Genomic DNA, 25,415 nt, shown 5'->3' on the forward strand with positions numbered 1-25,415 from the left:
TTATTTATTTATTTATTATTTATTTATTTATTTATTTATAATACCTCAAGGGCCATGAGTGGCAATACATGAGGAGTGGGTACAGGCAAAGAAAAAATAATTATGAGCACAGTAGTGCATACAGGAAATCCTATGATTTATCGCCAACACACAATTTCTTCGATGCTATATTTGAAGCCAGTAGGGTCGGTGATTGTAGCAGTATGGCTGGGAAGGCAATTCCAGTTATGCGCAGGATGCACGAAAAAATACCCTCTACCCCCCCTTCCCTGCCATCTTGCGGGTCTCGCACCCACAACATACGATGCGCGGCCGCGATATTATTGCACTTGGACTTTATACGGGATATCAGGACGACGCCGACGGCTGGCACGGACAATCTGTCTCGTGCGGCACGTTACAAACTGAGCGAAGTGCGGCACGACTTCCTCGCTAATCGGCAGATAGCAGGTGGCAGGGCGGCGTTGATGCTTGAGCTCGATTCACAGTAGCTGCCGCAGACAGACCACCTCCACTCGCGCAGCGCTGTGTTTCCATACAGGCAACGCGTGCTACTCTGGCGCCATCTCGTAGCCATCGTCGCCACAAAGCCCGTCTTGCGCGCCACTACGCTTTTCTTCTCATGCCCTCCTCCTCCGCTCTCTTCCTCACGCTTTCTTTGCTATTCGCTGTCTTTCATCTTCTGCTGCGCTCCGCCTTCGTTTTCACCCTTCGCTGTGGTCTTCGCTCGGTTACGAGGGACAAGGCCAGCGCTTGCCGCAGGAACGGGCGCCTAAGAGCTGTGCTCTAAAGAAACCGATCCATGAAGCCCAAGTTACGTGTGGGAGGACCGAATAACTCATTCACTAATTCTGAACGGAACATTTTATTGTGAGAAGTGAGAGTATCGTACGAATGGTGTTTCCTTATCTTCAAAGACACACTCCATTCTCGCACCACTGCAAAGGAAAAGAGAAATTAAGATGGAAAGTATAGCGCCTATAGTAGGATACAACCTAAAAAAGCAGCAGTTGGCAACAAAGGCATACGGACTGCGCGGGGTTGTGTTACTCCGGCAGCCAATCACAGAAGCAAACAAAATCGCCGTCATGCGACCTTTTCAAAATGGCGTCGTACTTGATATGACTGTACTTGTTGTACTTTTACGTTCCATTACAATAGAAGAGTGAAAACGTATAAAATTACACGCTTATAGTTTTATTTTTCTGGTTACCACCTTATATAGGTAACAGGGAAAGTTTGAAGTACGAACTATTTGCAGCCTCGCGGAGGAACAATGACTGGCGGTTATGAGGGCATGGGCGGGGCTTCACTGCAAACTTAAGTTGTATCCGACTATAAATCAGTGTAAACAGCAGATTGTGCGTATTGCCGTAGCAATTATGCAAGGGTTGGTTTGCGCCATGGCGCAAGATATACTTGCATGTGGGCAGAGGAAATTATTTGATATTTCTTCAGGGAACTAAAAAAAAAACATTGACAAAGACACTTGAGATTGCTTACATGTGGGAATACGAAAGCATCACTTAATGATGCTTTCGCAACACTTAATATACGAGGGCTCCTGTCCCGACAGAAGCAGTTGCAGCTACTCCGACTGTTATCTAGCAAACGACTCGACTTTGTTGCGCTTCATGCAGAGACAAAAATTGAAAGTGATGACACTGCAAGGGCATTAGAGCCCTTTTTTGTCCGAGTGCAATGTTTGTGTGCCTCATGCAGTTGGTTTATCGTCAGGTTGCCTTTTGTTTCTGAGGAAGATCCTTCCGTATATCGCCTTCACTTATAATGTAGACTCTGAAGGGCGGTGGATATGTTCTGATATCTTGCTGCATAGCGTACCATGGGGCATCGTTAACGTTTATGCATTCAATGATTCTACAGAACGAATTGCCTTATTTGAAAATCTAGCTCCTTTATTGGATTGTTACCGTACTGTTGTTCTCTTAGGAGACTTCAACTGCGTGTGCGCCGTGAATGACTGTTCATTACGTAACACCCATAGGGACAAAAGTAGTGAAGTGCTATGTAACATCACTGAAATTGCGGGCCTCATAAATATGGGAGCATCGGGGCAAATATCATGTTCATATATGCACATTCAAGGAAGTTCACATTCTAGACTCGATTGTATATATATATATATATATATATGTTTCGTCATCGTTAATTTCTAGAAGTCTCCTATGCAAAACTCACCCTATTTCGTTCTCCGACCACTGCATGGTAATTACGCGACTAGGCGGAGACACTTGTGTTAGTTTTCGAGCTCAGTGGGCACTCTGGAAGCTAAATTCATCTATAATTGGTGACAAAATGTTTACTAATCAGGTATGCTTAGCACCGAAAAATTGCTTCGCTCTTGTTTTGCCACTATATTCGCTGCGTGGGGAGTTTTTTTAAGCAGGAAATCAGATCAGTTGCCATTGAATTTGGTTCTGTATTAAGTCATTTTACAAAAAATAGTAAGAAATTGGTGAAAAGTCTTCATAGCCTTTATGAGCTTGAATGTGAATCTCCTGAAACGTACGCTGATAACATTGCAAACGTGAAATGCGACTTGCAAAAGTTTGATGCGCTATAGAGGCGCCCGTGTTCGGTCACGTAATAACCAATTCTTGCTTTCTGAGAAGCTGACCCATCAAGCTTTGATTGATGAACGGCGCCACGCTTCTGCGAAAGTTATTACCAATATGTATTCGAAAGACGCATTAATAGCTGACACAAATGATATTCTGTCTCAATTCAAAGACTACTATTCGGCGCTCTTCAGTGATGCTTCTGGAGACCAGGGGACGTATTCTGAAACGTTCCACTTTGGCGATGGTTCGCCTAGGCGACAATTTCGCCTTCAGGCGCGCGCTGATTGGCTGGTTGCGCAAAATTGAATGACGTCGGGCTCAACCAGCCAATCAGCTCATCCAATTTTGCTCAACCAGCCAATCAGCGCTCGCCTAAAGCGAAATTGTCGCCTAGGCGTACTGTCGCCGAAGTGGAACGTTTCAGAATACGTCCCCAGAATACCTAGCTTCTACAGTACTTTGTGCCTTTAATAACTCCTGTAACTGATAAGAATGTTCAGTCATTAGCAGTCCCTTTACTAAACCGGAGGTAGAGGTTGCCATTGATCAGTTACCCATGTCAAAAACTCCCGGTCACGATGGTATTTCGGGTGAATTTTATAAAATAAGTCCATTCTTACGCCTGTTTTACTGAAGATATTTTAACAAGTTTTGAATTAGGGGACTTACCACAGTCTTTCACAAAAAGCCACACAGTGTTAATACCTAAAAGTACTGACAGAAAAATTACGTTCTGTTGATGGTTATAGACCGATTACATTGTCAAACGTTGACTACAAAATTTTTGCAGGTAGCGATTTCAATTCTTATTGGTCCTCATCAAACATGTGGTATCAAAGGCCTTTCCATACAAACTAATGTACACGTCGCTCGCACAGTTCTTGTGTACTGTTCGACTTCTTATATGATCAACTTGCAATGCTTCAGGTCGACCTCGCAAAAGCATTTGATCGGGTCCGGCATTCTTCTTTATTTTCTCTTCTAGAACACGCCAATGTGGGATCCACAGTGCTTACTGGCGTTCGACTTTGTTATAGTCATTCAACTCACTTTGCTGTCAATGGTAGCCTCTCAAATCCCGTCCAGATCTGTTCTTCCATGAAACAAGGATGTCCTATGTCCCCGCTCCTCTTCGCCCTTTACTTAGAACCACTCTGTTTGAGCATTTTGAACTGCAGCAGTGCTCGTGGTTTTAATATTCTTTGTAATCGGGTAAAAGTGTTAGCATACACGGATAATATCGCATTCTTCTGCAAAGACAAGCCCAGCATCGATAAACCTTTTTTTATTGTAGAAGAGTTTGGTTCTGGTTTCCGGTGTGCAGATGAATAGCACTAAGAGCTCAGGGCTAAGGTTTGGATATTGGGATATCACATTATGCGGGCATTGAGTGGTCTTGTGTGCCACCTAAATACTAGGTGTTCCACTGCATGCCTACAAGTTCAGTGCACACTACTGGAGAGAGCGCGTTCCAGCGCTCCAGTGCTACACAAATACCTTTGTCCCGCACCGCCTTTCAATATTTGGAAGAGCAGAAGCCTGCAACATGTTTTTGGCAACCATAGTTCTTTATGTTTTCAGGTTCTTCACTGTGCAAGGCTTTACATTGAACATTTTCACAGGATTTTTTCAATGTTCATGTGGTCTTCCAGTTTTGAACCTATGAGCTGCGACAACATTTTTTGACCAGTGAGTACTGGAGGGTTAGGGTTGGTGCATTTATATGTGCGACAGTTAGTCTCGCGCTTTCCCTTTTTTTGGGCAAAACTCTCATCCGGTATTATGAGCCTTCTTGCAGGTTAACCTGTTTCATGTCCTGTCAGAATTGGTTGTGTCCTCAAATCAAATTTTTAGACCTTGTTTATGGTGGTTTATGTGTGAGGTTTATTTTTCTATTTCTTTTCTGACTTTTTGCTTTTCTAAAGATTATTTGTTCAGTGTGTCACGAAAACATCTTTACAAAGATTTAATATCGATGTTGTTCCCACTGCTGTTTTATCGATCCGTATAATCACATTACCAGGACATGATGTGCTTGCAAGAGTGCGCAAAATGCCAGTTCCCTCTTATACAAAAACTTTCTTTTACAAATTACACACTGAAACCCTGCCCGTTAGAACATGGCTTCCGAAAAAGAACATTTTCGTTTCGTCAATTAATTGCCGCCTTTGGGACGTGCCTGAAACCATGAAACACTGTTTTATAGTTTGTAAGGATGCCATTTTATTTTGGGATGTTATCCATAGAAATTTGCAGTGATTCCACTCCTGCGCCAACTGCGCCAAAGTGCGCCAAATGGGATATACTGCGCCATCCTGATACAATCGACGAAAATTGCGCCTAACTGCGCCAAACAGTCTCGGGTTTGACGGCGCCTATCGCCGAGTTACGCCACCGGGGAATTAAAACGTGCAACGTGATGATAGGGCGAGCTTTTAGTTGCAAACAGGAGGCGAAACGGCACTAGCGCGTGCGTCCCGATTAGGGAGCCTACATGCAACGCCGTTTTAGGGTGGTGACAACACCAACATTTTGACCGCTTTTTACCGCCAAATTTGGTGGGCAGCCTTTTTTTCCCAGTCTTTCTGCCTTTTTTGTCACGCTCTGATGTACTCATGTTGGCACGCGATCTATTAAATGTCTAATTTGGTTTTGCCGCAATGCGCACAAGAAACCTATATGCATCTTCAATATACTAGTTGCCTTTTCCTTTTATTTTAACACATCAAACTTACTTTTCTATTGCACGTCGTGCAACACATATAAAGCAACACGTTATAAGGCAGTAGTTCCACATTTCGACAATCACACCATTGTGTTTATAGTGTTATTTCATAAAATATAATTTTGTTGATCCAGTATTCTGTATTTGTTTGCTTCTGTTGAAAAAAAAAAAAAAAGGCTGCAGAGGTTATTCCTATGACTGCCTTTATTTTTGCATTATTGAGTGAAGTAATGTGTGTTCCCTGGAGGTTTATTCTCCACGAGATCTGCAATGGATGGAAATGTTTACCAAGGTTCTCGTAAGAACATGCGAATTATTCGGGTCTTTGAATGTAAATTGCCACTCGGTTTTTCGAAATACTTAAGGATGGGAAAAATTAGCTGCTCCAAGCTGCTCCCAAATGGCAAATTGCCTGCTCCAAAGTTCTCCAAAATGAGATTTCTGGTGCTCCAAAAATTGCTCCAAATCCTAAGTCCGCGGTAGCATCACTGAATTTGCAAAAATATTTTGATCTAAATTCACACAGTATCCGATATTTTGTTGCTCCGTGTGATGATGTACCATTCGATATGTTTTTACTGATAGGCCTCATAGCCTATGGAAAACTCGTATGCAAGACCGAAATGCAGAAAGAACAATTTCCTCAAGATCGCATTTCGCTCAGATGATTACGCAGTTAAACGACATTTACGGCCAAGAAGAATGTCAGCAGGATTGGTATCCACTTTTGATTAGGTGTTTAACTTCACCTTTCAAGTTTTTGTTGTGATGGACAGTGTTGCTGTGTGTGAAGTTTTCTTTATGGGGACTGCTCGCTGACGTGTGATTACTTATGTCCGCCTGGTGCTCATATTATTCTAAGTAGTTCCTGTATATACAACATTTCATTCATTGTAATAAATACCATGTTCTACAAAAAAAAAAAAAAAAAAAAAAAGAGCCGCCGTGGCATCGGGGAAGCGTGCTCGACTCACACCCCGAAGGCCCGGGTTCGAACCCTACCCAGACCGAAATTTACCTAATTTTCTTTTCAGTAATTTATTTTGTAGGAAGCTCACTGAGAAATTTGACGTGTTTTTACTCTTTGCCGTCGGCCATTTTTGGTATCATCATGTGGTCACGCCGCCGACTACGACGACGGATTTTTGCGTAATGGGGCATATAATGCTTTCGCATTAAAAAAGTTTGATAAAGCGTAGGGAGCGCTAAACAGAGAAAGAAAGAGGAGGAGAGAGGGGTAGCCCAATTAACGCCGTAGCAGAAATCTTCCTCGCTGAAGTTCTTGTAGCCGATGGCTGCCTCCCGGTTCTAAGTTTCGCAATCCAAGCTCAATGCAGCTTCTTGGCCTGCGGGTATGCGTGAAGGCTGACACCAGGCTCCGTTGCGTGCGCGTCCGACACTGCGGTACCGAGCAATAGCCTACCATGTCGGACGCCTTCAAAGGCAGCCACCACTTGTTATAGCGCTTTCAAGTGTTGCCAAGCAGGCACCCGAAGCGGGAAAATATCCCCACTTAATCCGAATGGTAGCGCAGGTGGGACTAATTACTTTCGTTATCAGCTCGCTTCGACACTTCCGAAGCAGACGACGCGGCCGCTGTGTCCACGTGATCCCTCATACCACGTCACGCCGACGGGGGCGCCAGTTTTTCCAGTGGCGGAGCTCGCCCCCAATAAAACAACGAGCAGAGCCTTGACATATCATCATCATCAGCAGCAGCCTATTTATGTCCACTGCAGGACGAAGGCCTCTCCCTGTGATCTCCAATTACCCCTGTCTTGCGCCAGCTGATTCCAACTTGCACCTGCAAATTTCCTAACTTCATCACCCCACCTATTTTTCTGCCGTCATCGACTGCGCTTCCCTTCTCTTGATATCCATTCTGTAACTCTAATGGTCCACCCGTTATCCATCCTACGCATTACATGACCTGCCCAGCTCCATTTTTTCCGCGTAATGTCAACTAGAATATCGGCTATCCCCGTTTGTTCTCTGATCCACACCGCTCTCTTCCTGTTTCTTAATGTTAGGCCTAACATTTTTCGTTCCATCGCTCTTTGTTCGGTCCCTCGACATATCACTCTCTGCTAAATGACTTTGGACTGTCGTTTCCAACTCACTCGCTCAAAGTGAGAGAGTGTGCGTTCCGCTTTACGTTGCGTCACACAAGGATGAACCAGCACCTTTCGCGGCCGTTGCTATTTGCCCATTATATATGAAACATGAAAACAGTCAAGCCTAATTGACACGTGACTTCTGGCACACCTTTCGCAGCGCGTCTTGGGTTGTTTGGACGTCCTCGATTTTTTTTTCCGTGGAAGAAGACTGAAACCGATCGGCATGTGACAATCTTAAAGCTTAGTGATAAAAACATATAAAGGAACGCTTATGGTAAATAGGCCCTCACCACAGGATAGTGGGATGGTAAATTCTAGCCACCGAGTGGGCATATAGCAGGAGGTAGTGTAGAGCGGGTGGCAAGCCCCGATGGTGACGAAGTTGTTGCTAAATGCTTCCACAAACCGAGCAATGCCTCTAAGGGTCATCCAACCACGTAGTTCCTGTTTTTCAAGAGTCCAAATTTCTCGAATGAAAGCAGGGACTTCGTCAGATGAGGTTGCCTTGCCGAGGGAGCTGTCTAGCGTCATGCTGTGTCTATAGTCTCTTTCTTTCATCCTAGGTTTTATTGTGATAGTAATTATATGGACACTTCAAGCGGATTTCTACCGTCGGCTTTGCTGTCGCCGTCGCCGTGAGGTTCTGTATAAAGTCCAAGGGCGATGCGCCGTATGTGCGAGTTACGGCGCTCGGGGGACGCGCGCTTTCACGGAGAGCGAACGCACGGCAGAGAGCAAACGCGACGTCGCGCGAAACACTGTGGGGGTATGGGAGGGAGGGGGGCGACGCTGTGCTGCGGCACCAAATGCGTATCTTGCAACCGGGCGCAAGGGGAAGTGGCGACGCAATCTCCCACGCGAAAGGAGCGAAGCGGGAAGGCAGCGCAGGAGGGAGGGGGCGGCTTCTACTTTGCCAACAAACGCGTTCTTGTACTTTGCGCCGGTGCGGGCTGTCGGTGTTGTCGCGCGCACCGTATCTTGCAAGCGACCTCCACACGGCTCTGACCTTTGTATGCGCTGTACTTTCGCCGCTCAGTTTCCGTTGAAGCGATAGACCGCACGAACCTTCGCTCGTTGCGGCGGCCTGCGCTTCCCCACGCCAGCGTTTTGATAGTGGTTGTCTGCGGTCATCGATTGCGATTTATTCATGTTTGCTTGTGCGCGCTGATACCACGCTTGTTAATTTAGTTAGTAAGCGAATGTGTCAACTTTATGCAGCCGATAAAACTACTATCCCTGCTCCTTATAGCTCTCTAGTAATTTGCTATCGCAATTGATGCTTCGCCTTTCGGGCTAAACTGAGACATTTTTTGCATTCCTCCGTGTACGTAAAAATAGATAAAGTCCAGTAAAGTGAGCCACATTTATTTTCTATTATGGAACTGCGATGTAACTTGTTTGCGTTGACCTAATTTACCTTCAATGTCTCAGGATTCTCCCGTGCAATCAAACGCCTGTGTTTGAAGAAGAACGTACTGTTGTTTGCTGGTTAAAACTTATTTTGTAGCATTCATCTCTCACGTACACGCCACCATTCAGGAAGCGTAAGATACATTGAAAATGTTCATTCTCTAAACATTTTTAACTAAAAATTACTTTGTATTCACACAAGCCAAATATTGAAACACAATAAATAAGAAAAGCTAACATCGTATCAGGTTATGGACACTAGCATTAATGTAATATAGTACTAGATAATAGGACAGGACTGAACTAATTTTAGTCGTAACTTCTCGGAGAGAGCAAATAATCGAATATAACAATAGGTAAGAAATGATTATATCGCTGGTATCGGTGTGTAACGAACATAGGCTTTTAGCGAATATCGGATATCTGATATAAAGAAGGTATTTTCGTGTCGTGTGCGACTTCATTATAATGAATTTAGAATATAATAATCTAATAGACCAATATAGCCTGCAATATACTCAAGCTGGCCTATTAGTGTTGCGACTAATTACGTTTCTCTATTCGGCGTGCAGTCACATCGGACAACTACGTATAGTCACTGCTTCACGCAATTGCGTACATTCGCACTATGTGCAACTGGCGAGTATTTATTCTAATACGTACCACCCCAAGACTAATGCAAATTTAACCTATTACATTAGTAAATATTTCTGCAAGACTAATATACAGCACTGCTGAGACTAATTTAGACTAATGCTAATCTCTGTTACAACTTTTGATAGGGCATGCTTTCCGAAGACTTGGGATTTCAGGACTACTTGAACAATGTCATATATGTGTTATACGTGTAGCGTTTTTCATTGCACAGTGGACAAAGTTTTCTTTTTCTTAACGTCGGGTGCATACGGAATGCCTCTGATTATACATTTTTGCCTTTTGTTTATATTTACGTTTGTTTTTGGAACATTGTATGTTTGTGTGTTTATGTGCACGTGGTACATGGGGAACTTCTTAGGTGTATCTTGGGGTATAGCCGGCAGTTATGTAGCCTACCTACCAATTTGTCTGCAGTTATCAAACAAAACACAACAACAAACACTTGCAGAATAATAAAAGAAGTGCACACGAAAGGCTTTACCCTGCCCTGTTCACAAGGCATTCCGTCCAAAGCGTCGTACTCAACTGTTTTCGTAAAACTACCAGCAAGGTACTGGCATGGCAGCTTGCAGTTCTTTTTGGCGCTCAGCTACAGGAAGAAATAGACTAATGAGTACATTCCGAGCTTTGTAATTGAAATATAGGCTGTTGTTTGGCTCGGAAAAGGCAGTAGAAGCAGCGATTGCTCACCGTAGTCGCTGAAGCTATTTTTAACTTGGGTTGTTTCATCACGCAGTATCTGTGTGGGCTAATCCAGTGTCCCGGTAGAAATCCCTTCCCTGGGATGATTTGGGTTACTTGGAACGTCTTCTGTATGCATTCGTCGGACACTAACCTGCAATGAATAAGTCACCAGTACGCAGAAACGTTCTTACTAGGCAACAGCTGCATTGATTGGATGAAAATGTCGAATTGTAAAGAAAAATAAAGAAAGGCTGTAGCAACAAACTCGCTGGTCTTTCCGGTGGTGGTAGACGGTAAATGCCTTCATTGCATGAGTTGAGGCGTGAAATATTCTGCCGTGAAAACAATTACAGTTCATCCAGGACCACGTGGGGATATTTAACGTTTAGAAGAGCTATGAAGAGCTATCAGCTCCCGTGTGTCACTTCGTGTCCGCTTCATATCCAGTGTCCGCTTTGTCCTTGTGGCTTCCTACTGTACTTAGCGCAAGAAAAAATAATTATTTAGCGTTGGTTGATTTATTTCTACGAATTCGCGAGCTTCCTTATTTCGTTCATTTGCACCGGGATGCAGAAGTCGCGGCGGGGTACCGAACCCTCGACCTTAATTGTACTAAGCTTAAGAATGCATTTACCAGAGAGCCGTCGCGGCGAGCAAACTTTAGAGTAATGGAAGTGCGAGACGCCGATTAACTTTCATTCCTTGGGCACCTGAAGTGACAGCTGTGCTTCGCACGAGGGCCACAATGTAACACCTCCTTGGAACAAGGTGACATAATTAGATCTGCATGTCGATCGCAAGCAAGAGTATATATATCCACTTCGTCCAGCAAGTCGAAAAGATGCGAGGGTTAAACGAAACGATACGAACACTTACCTTAAAAAAAGCTTGATCTGTGCTTGACAGCAGGGCGAGAAGTGGTAGTGGTTTTTGCCGTTGTTTCCGCTGTAGCTCATTAGGTAGCCTAGGTAGGCAGCACATTCGGGCTTTATGGAACCCGCGTGTCCAGGTATTTCGCTTCTCGGGCCTTCACCGTCGTGAACGCAACCCAATCTGAGGTCAAGCAGGTAAAGCATATATTGAATGACTGGTCTTTCTTTCTGTGTATACCTTGAACCACATTGTTTTCTAGCACGTTTTTTTACGGCACTGTTTATTTGTTTAATCGTCTTTGTTCACTTATATTTGTTTATTTGTACCTCAAACTTATTTTTTATATTGCATGTTTTCTTGTTTTGAAAGTGTTTACTTGTACCATATACACACTCACAACAGGCTGCAGTATGTAAATATAAATAAATAGATAGATAAATAAATAAATAAATAAATAAATAAATAAATAAATAAATAAATAAATAAATAAATAAATAAATAAATAAATAAATAAATAAATAAATAAATAAATCGCGCGCTATTCCACTGCTGTGAAGGTGGATTACCAGCAAAGCAGTTTAGCATACGACCTAGCGGTGACACAGAGTTTACACTAAAGGTATGGGCAATTTTATTTCTCTTGAGTGGCGACGGCGGTCATCCTGAAGCAAGACGTACGCGCACACACTTTTATTTTGATCGGCGGTCTTGATCGGCGGCATACATTCGCGTGGAAGACTACTGCCACCGCGGGGAGCCGGAGGAAACTAGACACGTGCGACGGGACCGCCACGCTGGGAGAGCGGAAGGTAACTAGGCACGCAAGCGCTTGGAACGACGACAAAGAAACGGCGGTGCGAGTGTACACGTGGCTTACGCAGGTCGCACAGCGGCACATTCTTGAGAAACCCTTATTACCTACCTGAGAGTCTACTGATCTTGAAAACGGTGCCTATTGATAAATAATCTACTGAAAATGCATATCCAAGTGATGATATGTATAGATTTTGCAATAATGATACAATATAATGAATATAATGAATACCTGACTGGAGCAGTATTTTTTTTATTTGGGGTGTTGCTACGCTGCGCGCCGCAACACCCCAATGATCGCTGCTTCGATCGCGTCAGCGTCCGGCACCGCGGCTTCCGTCGCGGTACCGGGGCGCTAACGAGAGCAGTATCTGCTTGCGCAAGAGCGGACCCTCGCGTCGCGTAAACAAACCTCAAGTCTCGGAAGCCAACGTTGCGCTGGGCACCACCATGCTGGCGGAAGTGGCCTGCGGCGAGAGCCAATAGGCGTGCGGCTACGCGCCCCCCTTCTGCGCGGTATATGTTTTCCGTATACGCGGCCGGGCCATAGCGAGTCGTAAATACAACTGATAAGAACACTAGCACGATGTCTACGTGACGGAACGACTTAACGCCGTTGTTGACAGTGTTAGGGGAGAGGCGGCGAGAGCCCATAGAGAGTCGTCGGCACAGGCGGCAGAGGCCGGCAGGGCTGCGTGCATGCGCCGCAGTGGGAGAGCGAGCACGCACAAGCACAATCTAGGGTGCCTCGATGCCCTCCTCGCCCACCGCTCCCCTTCCGCTGGGGAGTCGCGTTTGCTATCCGCCGTGTGTTCGCTCCACGTGAAAGCGCGCGCCCCTCGCCCTCGCGCGCTTCGCTCGCGCATACAGCATACGGCGGATGAGAGTTTTTTTCTACATTCGGACGCGATCATCGAAGAGTGAGCCCTTAATAGCTTTGCTGCAAAAAAAAAAAAAGATATCGAGAGCGCCTGCAAGATTAGCATAGCATGTTTGTAAGATTTTAGCATAGCATATTACCGCTCTACCATAACAGCTACCGCTTACGCCGCCTGCAAGCTTTGCGTGTACTAGTTAAGTCTAACTGATTACGGGCAGCGCGAATGACAAGGACAAAGAATAAAGAATTCACACAGGACGAGCCCTGTCCTGCGTAAAGTTTTGTTCATTAACTTCGTCGTTTGTGCTCCTCGTAATCATGAAACAGCATCAACTCGCTTAGTTCTATGTTGTTTTAAGTTAAGCCGCACCTAAAGTTCCTAGATTTTCTGCTCTTGTTAAGAAAGCAAAAAAAAAATATCTATGGAATATCTATGCGACCTAGTGCATGCGTAGCGCAGCTCGGCTGGCACGTGACCTGGTCGGCTGCTGAAGAGGTATTATAGTGGTAGCGGTAGAGCCGGTAGTAGTAAGGCTGAACCTCTTTGCTATTTTCGTTTCATGACGGAATCTTTATGTGCGTGTTGGCTTACGAAAACCAAGAAAACAAATGCTCAATCAACTATAGCTGCTGCTTTTGACGAGGGCCAATAACTTTCTTGTTATTTTTTTTTGTCGAAAAGAGAGAACATTTCACTCTCGTTCCCTCCACTTTATAATTCCGCGCTGATTTGATACCCCGAGCGGGTACGCTCTGTTATCGTGCAAAGTAATTATGGCTAATGAATAGCCGTTTCGTCTGCACTTTGTAATCGTTGCGCGCTGCGTTTACGTTCTTTAGTGCATAACATACTGTGGGACTGTGTTACCTTGTTCCTTACTTCGACACTTGGCCATTTACTCTGAAAGCGTATTTATGAGCTCTTGAACACTACATAGGTCGCGAACTGGTGACATAACACTCACTTTTTTTTTTTACTTTTGTGGTACCAACTTCGATATACAGAAGACGAACTTACGAATGTGCCAGCTCGTGAGCCATAATATCCACACCTGCGTATAGGCCTGGTTTGTCTTCTCCAAGAGCTACGCCGTCAAGGGAACAGAGTCCTCCAACGTAGGCATAACCTGGGTGTTACCGAAGTTTTTTTGTTTACCACATTGCGATATCAAACTTTACAGAATCATAATACATAATTTTATCACGAGAACGATAACTGCTGGCCGCACAACTTACCTCCCATGATAGCGTTCATTCTTCCGTTGTACATTCCAGTGATGTCGCGGCTTTAGCGAAAAAAAAAGCGAAAAAAAAAAAACGTGTTGCTTTTATGCCACGAGCAGTGTAAAGAACTACGAAATGCCACTTCTCCTGTGTTGTAGTGTGTCTCTTGTTTTGAGGCCAAATTAAGGCGAAATAAAGTTCTCACACGAGGCTACAACGTACCCTGTGATGAAATATCTGATATCAGCGTTGTGCAGCCCCATCGTGTAACAGAACATCACCAGTCTCGTGAGGGTGGCCTGACCGTCCATGTAATCTCCGTCCATCATTACAAAATCGTCTTCAAGCTGGAAGGAAACATGATATCCCCTAACGACTTGCAGCACTCGGGTGATTGTTGTAACCTGCTCACCTCGCTGGAGAGACGGAGCATTCCGACGAGGCTAAATTTGATGTGGATTTTGCTGACTGATTTGTATCTAAGGTTGACCTGCATGAAAACAATATTTTTAGCTGATTACTTTAAAGACAGATTAAATTACACTGAAGAGGCATATTACATTAAGGAACGTACCATTAGCAAACTACCTTTCGGTAAACATAAAAGAGGTCACTCTTATCGTGACTGCAAACTTGGTAAGTGAAAAGGTACAGAAAAAGGGGGAAAAAAATTAAACGAGTTGCGACGCCATGTTGAAGTTCGCCCACCAGCTCCCCATGACGTCGTGCTTTTTCTCAGTACCTTCTCGGTTCTAGCTAATTGTTCATCAATCTATGATGATATCACATTTTATTCTTATTCTAAAGGAGCTAACGAGGGAACCAGGCAAGATTTGAGATCTTTTTATGCTTTAAAATAACCCAAATTAAAACAATGCTTTAAGATTTATTACGGCACACTGACGTACCGGTGCTGTGGCTTCGGTCCGACAATAGAAAAAGAAAAATTTGCCGTCATTTACTCCTCTGGTAATTATTTGAATTATACCTTACCACTGTGAACTAACTTGGTTTCCCTTTACTGCCTCAGCAGTGTCGAAGCGAGTGGTTAATTACAGTGATCTGTAGTTTTACATATTCGTAAAAGCTCAGAACGAGGTCAATAGCGTAGCAGTTTGGGCGAGTTTGTATGTCATGACTTTTAGGCTTTTAGACTTGTAGCGCAGCTCTGAACGAGCAAAAAGGAAGGGGTAATGAAAAGCTCACCCTGTTCTCCGTTTCTTTTCATTACCCCTTCCACTTTCCTTTTTGCTCGTTCAGAGCTGCATGCGCTACAAGACTAAAAGCCTAAAAATCAGAACGAGGTAGTTTGATACAAGGTTTTCGTCAACATTACATGGTGCCTACCGCTGCACTAAGTGTAGGACTGACGTAACAACAATTGTTTTCACGGTATTGTGTTTTATGTTTGTGTCAGCGGCACTTTTGCCGCATAAGATGGAAAATTACATGCGATATACATAGTTGGAGTTGATGCCAATATCCCGAAATATGACCGAACTATAAACGAGAACGTACTGAAGCTACAGTCACGGCCAAGTAGTTGATCGCGTCGGCATCCTTGGGAAAACGTTTTGAGAATAATACGTCGATTATGATGTAAAGTTCCAAAACGGCGTAGTTGGAATATCGCTGAAAGCGTTTCCTCTTCGTGCTTCCTGCAGGAAAAGAATTGAAATGACGTGTTTTATTTGCTTTCTTTTCTCAGTGCTGATCGATGATTATTAGTAAGAAGAGACTCAATTTTTCCAAGAAATCGAGGCACGATTTTTTAAAACACTCATTTGTTCATAAATCGTGATGTAAATCCAGGAGCGCGGAAAAGTGCAGCTTCATTCTCTTCGATTATGAAACTTGCCTTTGGGGCAAAATAAAGGTTTTCTTTGTTTTTGGGGACAATTCTCTCTGCACTCTGGTATAATGCAATGTACGAAAAAGAAAGCACCACCTCAATTTATTCGGGAAATGGAATGATTTGACAAGCATGAATATGGACTGAACCCAAGAAATGGGAAAACTTAAGAGACTGGCTGCGGCAGTTACTGAATAGACGCATTACTTACGGCCATGAAAGCAGCCGACCGACAGTAGGAGTGTAAAAAGATTCTTGGAGCCGAACGCAAGGCTTACTCGGCTAATGGTGACGCCTAACCGAATAATTTTCATATGGTTCTGGAAATGCCAAGCACACTTATACGGTAGTTTTGTGATTATGCTAGCTGAGCTTGATTATTGCCCACCGATTCGCGGTCTAGCGTAGAAAGTATACTGTAATGCTTGAATTTACTCCGCTTGTCATTTATTCTCATTTAAAGAATGAATGACAAACGAAACGTCTTGTCTTTAAAAGCAAGCCGAAACGTCTTGCTGCCAAAGTTTTATTTGGTCGGTGTACGTCTTTCTTTGTCATGTTTCATCCCGAGCAGGTGGGTTTCCGTTGAACTCTCGATTACATTCTCATTTTCAATGCCTATTATTTTAAAAGAGCTTAAGCTATCTTGAGCAGCAGTTTTTCGATTTGACGACATGGCCGATCCAAATCGCAGTTAGAGGACAGAACCTATCGGAGGACTGCACCGAATAGCAGCGGGTTTGATTCTTTAATGGAAAAGTTTTAAAAATGTCATTGCATCACAAACACATAGCGCAAAATCTGAAGAAAAAAGATTGTGCCAAAGCTTCTGATCACGTTTCACTTTTGCAACAGCACAAGATTATAGTGGACGAAACGAGCACTTACCTGTGATATTTACTGTTCCGGACACTAAAACGGCACGCGTATAATACCAGTTAGAACGGTGCACTTGTTGGCTTTTAACAATAATATCACACACTGACCTTCAACGTCATCTCGGGCCATGATATTCCTCGCGTAAAATAAACGATGAGGCCGTACGCCACTTAATGTCCGTCCCGCAAATGGCAGCGGTTCTATCCGTAGTCTTTCGCCTATAATTCCTGTCTGCAAAAAGACAACACTAAGCTTTTATGGGTAGACGCGCTACTTGTAGAAGCGCTATATTAATTGTGGCTGCCCTCTGATTTATACTCGACTTCAAAGGTCACGAAGTTACACATTCTTTCGAAAATAGTTTACAGTAGCAGACATGGTTTTTCAGGCGCAAATACGAAAAGGAAAAACAAAATCGGCTTCCTTAAATCTTTACCCCCTTTTGCGCTTTGTAATTCACCTTGACAATGAGAAATATTACAGTCGTATAGATAACTTTATAATGTGCTATCGTGCTCAATAAGAGTTGCAACGCGAGAGTCTGTGTTTTTTTTTTGAGTATGTAGACGCTGAGATGCATGCTATTATACAGAGTATGGTAGCGTGGCAGCATCTAGACAAAGAAATTGCTTCACACCGTTGCGATTACTGGTATCAGCCTGTCTTAGACGATAAATGGCAATTGTCATTTTAGGGCGCGGCTCTTAGGCGCCCGTTTCTGCGGCGAGCGAACGAGCACAGCGGAAGACGAAAGCGAACGCGGAGCGCAGCAGGGGATGAAAGACGCGAGGAGTAAGGCGGAGAGGAGGGTGCAACGGAACCATGAGGTGGAAAGCGGAGGAGGGTACGACGAAAGGGTGAGAAGAAAAGCGTTATGCGCCGACGATGGCTACGAGATGGCGCCAGAGTAGCGCGCGTCGTCTGGGAGGTCTTTTGGCGGCGGCTGCTGTGAATCGCGCCCACGCGTCACCGACGCGCTGGCCCCACGCGCTGGCTCTCGCGATCTCCAGATTAGCGAGACGGTCGCGCCACACTTCGCTCCGTTTGCAACATGCCGCGCGAGACTGATTGCCCGCGTCAGCCAGTATATCGCGAAATGAAAACACGTATAGAGCTGCGCTCAAATTTCGCATTAGGGAGTATCGTAATCGTCGGTGATTTTTTTAAATTATTGGTACAACTGACGGGTGTATGCCATGTTGCAACTCGTGTTGAGCGCGATGGTGCGCGCTGAAAGCATATGCCTTGCGTGCGGGAAAAAATATATTACCATTGTAGCTGGGCCACATGGTTTATATTTCTTGAAAAGGCGCAAACACGTAAAAAAAGAAAAAAAAAAAGAAAAACGACCGACGCACTCTTTTTTCTGGTAGTTTTTTACATGTTTTTTGCGAATTTTCAACCGAAAGAATGGAGAAAAATAGTAAATAAAAAAGAAATAAAAGAAAATACGTTGTCTCACCTGTTCAGCTTATAGAGAGTCATGCATGTAAGCTATGCACAATTATTTTGCGAGTGAGAATTGTGCGAGATGTATATTTGTCTTGTATTGAACCATTTCTTTTTGGCCAGGTCAAAGTTATTTTCTTGAAGTTAATTTTCTTTTGGTCCCACATTACACTTAATATTAATGTGTAACAAGCTTAACGGACAGCGATAGATATAAAAAGGGGCTCGATATGAGTGTTATTGCGCAAGTTAGTTAGGGAATACCCTGCGTATTTCGTAAAGTGACATGTTTCTTACTTCATACTACACATATGTTTGCAGGATATATATAAATAAAGCAATAAAATTACCATTTCAATGATTCCTTCCACATCTTGCATAGAAATGGCCGCCATGGAAGTTTCGTCGTGATATATTGTTTGCCGAATTCTTGTCGTATCAACCTGACAATAATATCAAGATGATAGGTGTTTTACTTGTCCGTACGTAGCTTTTTCCGTGCGTTTTCTATAACGCAAACTTACTTCTTTGTGTTGAAGATTTCGATTTCTTGCGGTCGAAAGCACAAAAGTATCGGAAAAGACGTCACTTGGTACAAGATTCAGGGATAATTTCGTCATTGAGTTGAACCACTTTAGTTCCATTATTAGATCTTGCTTCCAGGAGAGTTGGATAGACAATTGATTGAGCGTACATACGACCTGAAAACAAACGCGACCACCTGTTAAGATTGAATAAAAAATTATGCTGTTGCGTGTATATTGTAAGTCACCTTGGCTTCTCTGTTAGATTGACTCTTCGAATTTATTTTCAGTGGCGGTAAATATTTTTCGGAAAGTGCGGGTGTGCAGATTGTATAGTTTCCCTTCTGGTCGGTATGAAATGCACACACAGTGTAAGTTCATAGAGAGTTGTCATCTATGATACAGATGAATTTAGTTCAGGCCAATGACACCACCGTAGTACAATTTTCATGCTGATTTCTTAATTTTACACTGAAAGTTTCGACGTTTTTCTTTGTAAGATGTTCTCTGTGAGCCTTGGATGTCCTTGTTCATCAAGTTGCTTTTGCTTGATATAATTTTTCTCGTTTTTAGGACAGCTGTAATCAGTAGCTGTAATATTGAACAAAATTTAATTTTAACGCATCTGTGCTTCACCGAAACGTTCTACATGCAGTCGCATAACGCCGCATTGTTTTCATTACAATTTCTGTAAAAATGACACGGCACCAATGTGGAATCATTAATTCCTTAAAAATGGTACTGGAAGCGAAAGGAAAACACAGAAAAATATTAAGCTCTACACGAAGACGTTTCTGTAGCGTAGCAGCTCAAGGTCCACAAAAATGCAGAACACGTTTAATTTGAAGCGTATACTATATTGTCTATCTTACACCATAGTATTTATTAGCCTGTTCATCGCAGGTGACGTTTCAGATACATTTTCAGGTTAAGTACCTGTGGCTTCATGATCACATATGTCTATAGATCATACGCCCATAGCATTGCCAATAAATAAACTGTCATGCCCCTTACAAAGAGAGGGAGAAAATTAGTATGTGATGGAAAACTATATGATCAGAACTTCACCCTGTGCCTCATTAAGCTGAACACTGAAGCAGCCTAACAAAATAATTGCTCTGCGCTCAAAACGCACTTTATTGCAGGGTTTATCTGCTTGCATGTCTACACCTACTGAAACTACATTTCCGGAGTATCTTCGTCTTGCTTTCGGAATTAACGGCCGTCCAATGACAACGCTTCGTTTGAAAAGAGAAGGTTGCATCACTGAGCGAGCACTTTGAAATAAACAAACCTTTAGAATATTTTAAATAAGGTTGCAATTTACAGAATGTTTTGTCAGTGGCAGTGCGCAATCAAAACAGTCTCTTTAAATATAGCATTTATACGGTCATAGACTTGATGCGTTAATTTATTTAGAGTAGGTAAGCATTAAATGGAACTTGAAAGGCACCAAAATTTGCTCCTTCTAACCAAATACTTGACTTTATGCAAATAAATAAAATGCGAATATTTTAAAACAGTGACGTGGTTACTTGCATCATTGAATCAAATACGCGGCAACCTCTGGTGTATTGTGTAGCTTCTGATATAGCCTCAACACTAGGGACTTGGCGCCGCCAAATAGCTGTTTAAGATTTCTCATCATCGATGAGGCAGTTCCTAATCATCATTAATGGTGTCATAGACGTTTCTTGACTTTACGGGGGTGTCTACGATGGGTTGTGCAATGAACACTCGCATTATGAGCCTATCTTCACGTGGCATTGTTCACATGCAGTTTAGTGGCGGAAACCTTTAACATTCCTATTCCACGGAGTTGAAACCACCCAATCCTCTTCGGGCTTTTTAGTTTCAGTACACCACGATGGTTATGCTCTCCAGTGAACTTCACAATAGAATAAAAAATGAACTTCATACACTTAAGGGGTGAATGGAACGGTTACTGTTGAAATGTACTCTGTACCAGTCCATAAGTACATGCTTTCCAGGTAAGAATTACTTAACAGTTTTGGAACTGCTCCTCAAGAGCAAAAACTCGCAGTTTTCAACTAGATTATGCCTTTAGTTCATAGGTCAACTTAGGTCATAGCTTTTCTGGTCACAGAGGTCCTGAACAAGAGAGACAATGCAGTAATTGCTAACTGCCACTGCTATTGGCCCTACTGCCATGACTACAACTCGAACAATTTGCAGAGCCGCATAAAATTCCCTGTCCGGGCATAAAATCGGTTTTGTCTAAAACTTCTACTCACCGTGCTTACACCTCACACTATGACTTTTAATTGCCAAATTAAGGTACTATACTCTGTTCGCAAACTTAAACAAAGAACATTTTACGGATGCAAATACGCTTAGATTATGCGTATGGTCGTTGAGAACAAGTTCAAAAGGTGGTGGAAGTTGTTGTGGCATAAGGTTCACTGATAATTTAGTCGTTGAGATAACTTGAGATCCTCTGCAGGTTCCCTACAATATAAAACCTATTTCAAAGTGAATCTTTTTTTCCCACTTACCCGGGTTGACGTGGCTGCCTGGCTGTTTGGTAGGTCGCTAGTTCGGCCGATATATTTTGGATGTATATACAAAGGTTGTGAAAGTACCGGCGAAGCTGCTTATTTACGGGGTGTTTCAGCGATCACTTTCAGACGTTTAAAGGTTGCCTGTTGCAGATAGCACACTTCTATTTCATGAGCTGATCTTCTCGAAGAGGCGGACATTACTTGCACAAAACATTTAAATGCATAATCGAGTAATTAGTAAAAATCGCTAATTAAGTTTTTAACCTCATGACCCATATTGCAATTTACAAATTATAGCCATGGAGTTCGTAAGGCGGATCCACTTGGAACGAATTCTCCGGATGACACCAGTTTCGCGATATTAATTCCTAAACTTTGCGGAGAAATGCATTGGCGTTCCAATTACTTTTGTGCTTCAATGCATAAAACAACGTTTTGTTAAGAAAGTAATTTGAATGCTAATGCATTTCTCCGCAAAGTTCGGGAATTAATATCTCGAAACAGGTATCATCCTGACATTTCGTTTCAAGTAGATCCGTCTTGCGAACTCCTGGGCTAGAATTTGTAAATCTGCAATATGGGCCATAAGATAATTAGTTAAAATTAGTTAGTGAATTTTTGTTAATTACTCGATTATGAATTTCATTTCAATGTTTTGTGCATGTCCGCCTCTTCGAGTAGACCAGCTCATGTACTAGTACTGTGCTATCTGCCACAGGCAAGCTTTAAAAAATTTTCAAAGTGTTCGCTGAAACACCCTACTATAAAACCCTTGTATGCTGATAAGGCATGCACACCTCTGCTTTGGCGGTGAAAAAAGCCGCAGTTTAGCCCGAAAGGCCAAGCATCAATTGCGTATGCAAATTAGTAGACAGCTATACGAAGTAAAGGTAGCAGTTTTATTGGCCGTATAAACTCGTAGATATTCGCTTACTAACTAAAGTAGCAAGTATGGTGTCAGCGCGCACAGGAAAACATAACAGACAGCTACTCTACTATAACACATCACCCTCGATGACCGCGGACACTCGCTGTCAAAACTCTGGCGGGAGGAAGCGCAGCGGCAGCCGCGAGCGAAGTGATCTTCGTGGTGTTTATCGCTTCAACGCTAACTGAGCGACGAGCACACCGCACGCACAAAGGTATGAGCCGCCTGCAGACCACTTTCAAGATAAGGTGCGCAAAGTACGCAGCTAGTGCTGGAGCACAACGCTGAGGTGGTAGAGGCGGCCTACCGCGAGTGGACAACCTCCCTCGCCTTCTTCTCGCAGCCCCTCTCACTTTCGATCGGGGGCGAAATGCGAAAACACCCGTGTGCTTAGATTTAGGTTCACGTTAAAGAATCCCAGGTGGTCCGAATTATCCCGGAGTCCCCCACTACGGCGTGCCTCATAATCAGATCGTGGGTTTGGCCCGTAAAACCCAATAATTTCCTTTCCCTTTCCATTTAAGATGGGATAAAGAAAGTTTCTTTCTCTTCTCTCTCTCCTGTCACTCTCTTGCGCGCGCCAGATTGAGCCGCCGTCGTCGGCTCCCGTCGCGCGCTTTCACTCGCACATACAGCGTACGGCGCGCGGTGACGGTGTCATCGCCCTTGGACTTTATACGGAACATCACGGACGACGGCAGAAATGTGCTTGAAGTGTTCATATAATTCCTATCGCAGTAAAATAATAACTTTCTTCATAAAAAAAAAACAGAGCCCTTCCCCTACCGGAAAATGGGGGTAAGCGAAGCTTGTCCTGGGTGCACCTAAACTAACCTTGATGCGACGGCTGCGGACGGAGATAACGACGTCACTGACGGTATGCCCGCAGTCCGCCGTTGTCACTTGCGTTTAATGTCTCGAGTTTGCTCGGCGGCGTGGTTAGCAGCATTTGCCCGCCATTGCCGCTTGCGATTCTTGCAAATTAAATTGCTTCAAAATTTAATATATGTCCGTTACGTAAGACAATGAATGGCTCATACCCCTTAAGCAATGGCTCATACCCCCGTAAACGCGGCCTCCCCATTACGACGACAGAAGTGAAATTCTACGCTGGAATGATAGCGGCAACGCAGCCAGCTGCGTAAGAAGACGACGATGACGAACGCGGGAGTAGTGACACGAGCACGTGCCGAGCACGTGCACGAGCGCAAACCGAGGGGCGTCAGTGAGCCAGCTGCGGAAGACGACGACGCTCAAGCCAATGCTGATGATGATAGTTTCCGCGTACGCCGACAGCCACACCGACGGCGACACGAGTGAGGCAGTACCAGCTTCGCTTGAAAACCGGAACCCGTAATGTCGGTTTACGGGTGTCTCTAAAGCACACCGATTTGTTATTAGAATGGGGAAATATGTTTAACGAATTCTTTGATTTACAATATATTTTTTTATTTAGCCACTCAGCTTGTGGCACTGGCTGTGCGCAAGTTCTGGGTCGATCCTCCAGGACGAGTATGTCCCACTGTGACGCAACAGGTGCAGAATCCCCAATTGTTGCTTGATACGTGTCGTACCTGTCTGTGTATGCACCTGTCGTCACCATTCTTCCCTCAACAGTCATCATAGATCATACCTCTCACACGGTGGTGGATCCGCCTGAATTGGAATTTGCACTTCGGCATAGCTTGTGATCGATGCAGTGTATAAGCCGAAAAATTGCATGACAATAAAGTTGTGACCTTTATGGTGCTTCAATATACCCATGCATGAGATTACAAGTTGTAAAGCATGAAAGTAAACAAAATCGTGCTCATCGCCGTTAGTTTTAGAGTATTTAATTAACCGCTTGACTAAAGCTTCGCTTCACAAAGATTCGAACAAGGGCGTTGGATCTGCATATTTGCTTTACTTCAGATTTTACTCTTTTGATAAACGCGAATGCTATTTAATTCACTGGGCTAATTGCGTATTCCTTTTGCTAATATCTTAATTGGAAAAACAACGACGTACGTAAGTATAAACGCGGACAACAATTAAACATGGCGATGTTCCATTTTCGAATATTAATCACCTCAAATAAAAATAAAAATAAATAACGCTCACTTACCTTTGGCCAATGTAGTGGTTAGCAGCGCAAGATTGAAGAGTGCTTGTTTCCATTGCGTTTTCATTGCAAGTCAATTCGAACCAAGCTCACAAATGTGTGCGTCGACACGTATAAAAGCTGCATGGTATGTCGCACAGAAAAACATAAGCTGCGCAGTGTGCTTCTGTCGAGTGTGAATGCGAGAGAATAGATGTCACGACGAAAAAGCTAACTATCTCGTGTTATGTATACTATAAAGTGCAACAAAAGATTGAACACAGCGACTTTCCACCTCGTCACCTTGTTCTCTCACATTGGAGAGTTCTTGAGTTTTGCACGTACTTGCGTCAGAATAAGGGCGAAACGTAATGTATCACTGAAGCGCGAAACGTTGTGTCACTGATTTCGTTTTGAAGCTGTTTGTCTTTCAAAAAGCAATACTCAACAACGCACACCAAAGGGGAACACGACCAAACACGAGAAAACACCACGCGGTCTCGTTTTGCGACTAACATTCTTCGAACATCCAATTTTCGAGTCATATGTTTGACCCTAAAAGTGGCAAAAACTTCTCCTTTTAACCATGAATAGACCATACACACAAAACCTAGGGGACGTGTATGAAGTTCATTTTACTTAAATACCATTCGGCGCACAAAGTTCGCCGCGTACAAGTGCACTGCGAACTTTGAGTCTGCCATTAGACAAAGGCCACATGCAAAAAAGTGAACACGAGGACTTTAAAGTCATGTCGGATAAACACAGAGAGCTAGGTTATAACAACTTCCTATGTGCAAGCAGATCAGGGCAATCGCTTATTGCTTTGGTTTATACTAGACTTACCATAACTTTAAAGCGAAGCTTTTTCTTTATTTGGCTCTTCCTTTGACATTTCCACTGCTGCTGCTGCTGCTTTGTAGGCCGCGTCGGGGGCTGGTTGAGAGCTCACGCCAGGGGTGCGGGAGACGAGATAGGCGACGTCAACGGCGTTTCGGAAGAGCGGGGACAAAATGCCATCTGACGCGCCCTGGGGGACGCAACACTACCCTCTGGAATTAGGTGGGACCCCCGGCAAAAGCATTGCAGTAGGTGCCGCGCTTGCCTCCGTGCTCATGCGCAACAGCAACGCCACTCCATCGAGGAGGTAGGGAGAATGAGGGAGTAGAGATGACAGGAGGTAAGGAATGGGTACAACCACAGCCCGTGCCGA

The 25,415-nt window shown here is 43.8% G+C and overlaps 1 protein-coding gene across 4 annotated transcripts; it reads right to left on the minus strand.

Moving 5' to 3' along the window:
• Positions 1 to 835: 835 nt before the first annotated feature.
• On the minus strand, positions 836 to 24,410 carry LOC119464311 (venom metalloproteinase antarease-like TfasMP_A). 4 transcript variants are annotated; one of them, XM_037725223.2, is made up of 14 exons: positions 24,227 to 24,409; positions 18,670 to 18,846; positions 18,496 to 18,588; positions 16,804 to 16,927; positions 16,706 to 16,729; positions 15,484 to 15,623; positions 14,378 to 14,455; positions 14,188 to 14,312; positions 13,978 to 14,027; positions 13,760 to 13,868; positions 11,052 to 11,228; positions 10,182 to 10,326; positions 9,973 to 10,080; positions 836 to 938 (listed from the first exon to the last, which is right to left on the minus strand). In XM_037725223.2, the coding sequence occupies exons 2-14, from the start codon at positions 18,787 to 18,789 to the stop codon at positions 912 to 914; spliced, it is 1,320 nt and encodes a 439-aa protein (XP_037581151.1). In that variant the 5' UTR covers positions 18,790 to 18,846; positions 24,227 to 24,409; the 3' UTR covers positions 836 to 911. The 4 variants fall into 4 exon arrangements, with proteins under 4 accessions (XP_037581151.1, XP_049511855.1, XP_049511854.1 ...); XM_049655898.1 differs by lacking the exon at positions 14,378 to 14,455 and having other exon boundaries at positions 24,227 to 24,410; XM_049655897.1 differs by lacking the exon at positions 16,706 to 16,729.
• Positions 24,411 to 25,415: the final 1,005 nt, after the last annotated feature.

Source organism: Dermacentor silvarum, chromosome 9 (genome assembly GCF_013339745.2).
Source record: "Dermacentor silvarum isolate Dsil-2018 chromosome 9, BIME_Dsil_1.4, whole genome shotgun sequence".
NCBI classification, from domain to species: Eukaryota; Metazoa; Arthropoda; class Arachnida; order Ixodida; family Ixodidae; genus Dermacentor; species Dermacentor silvarum.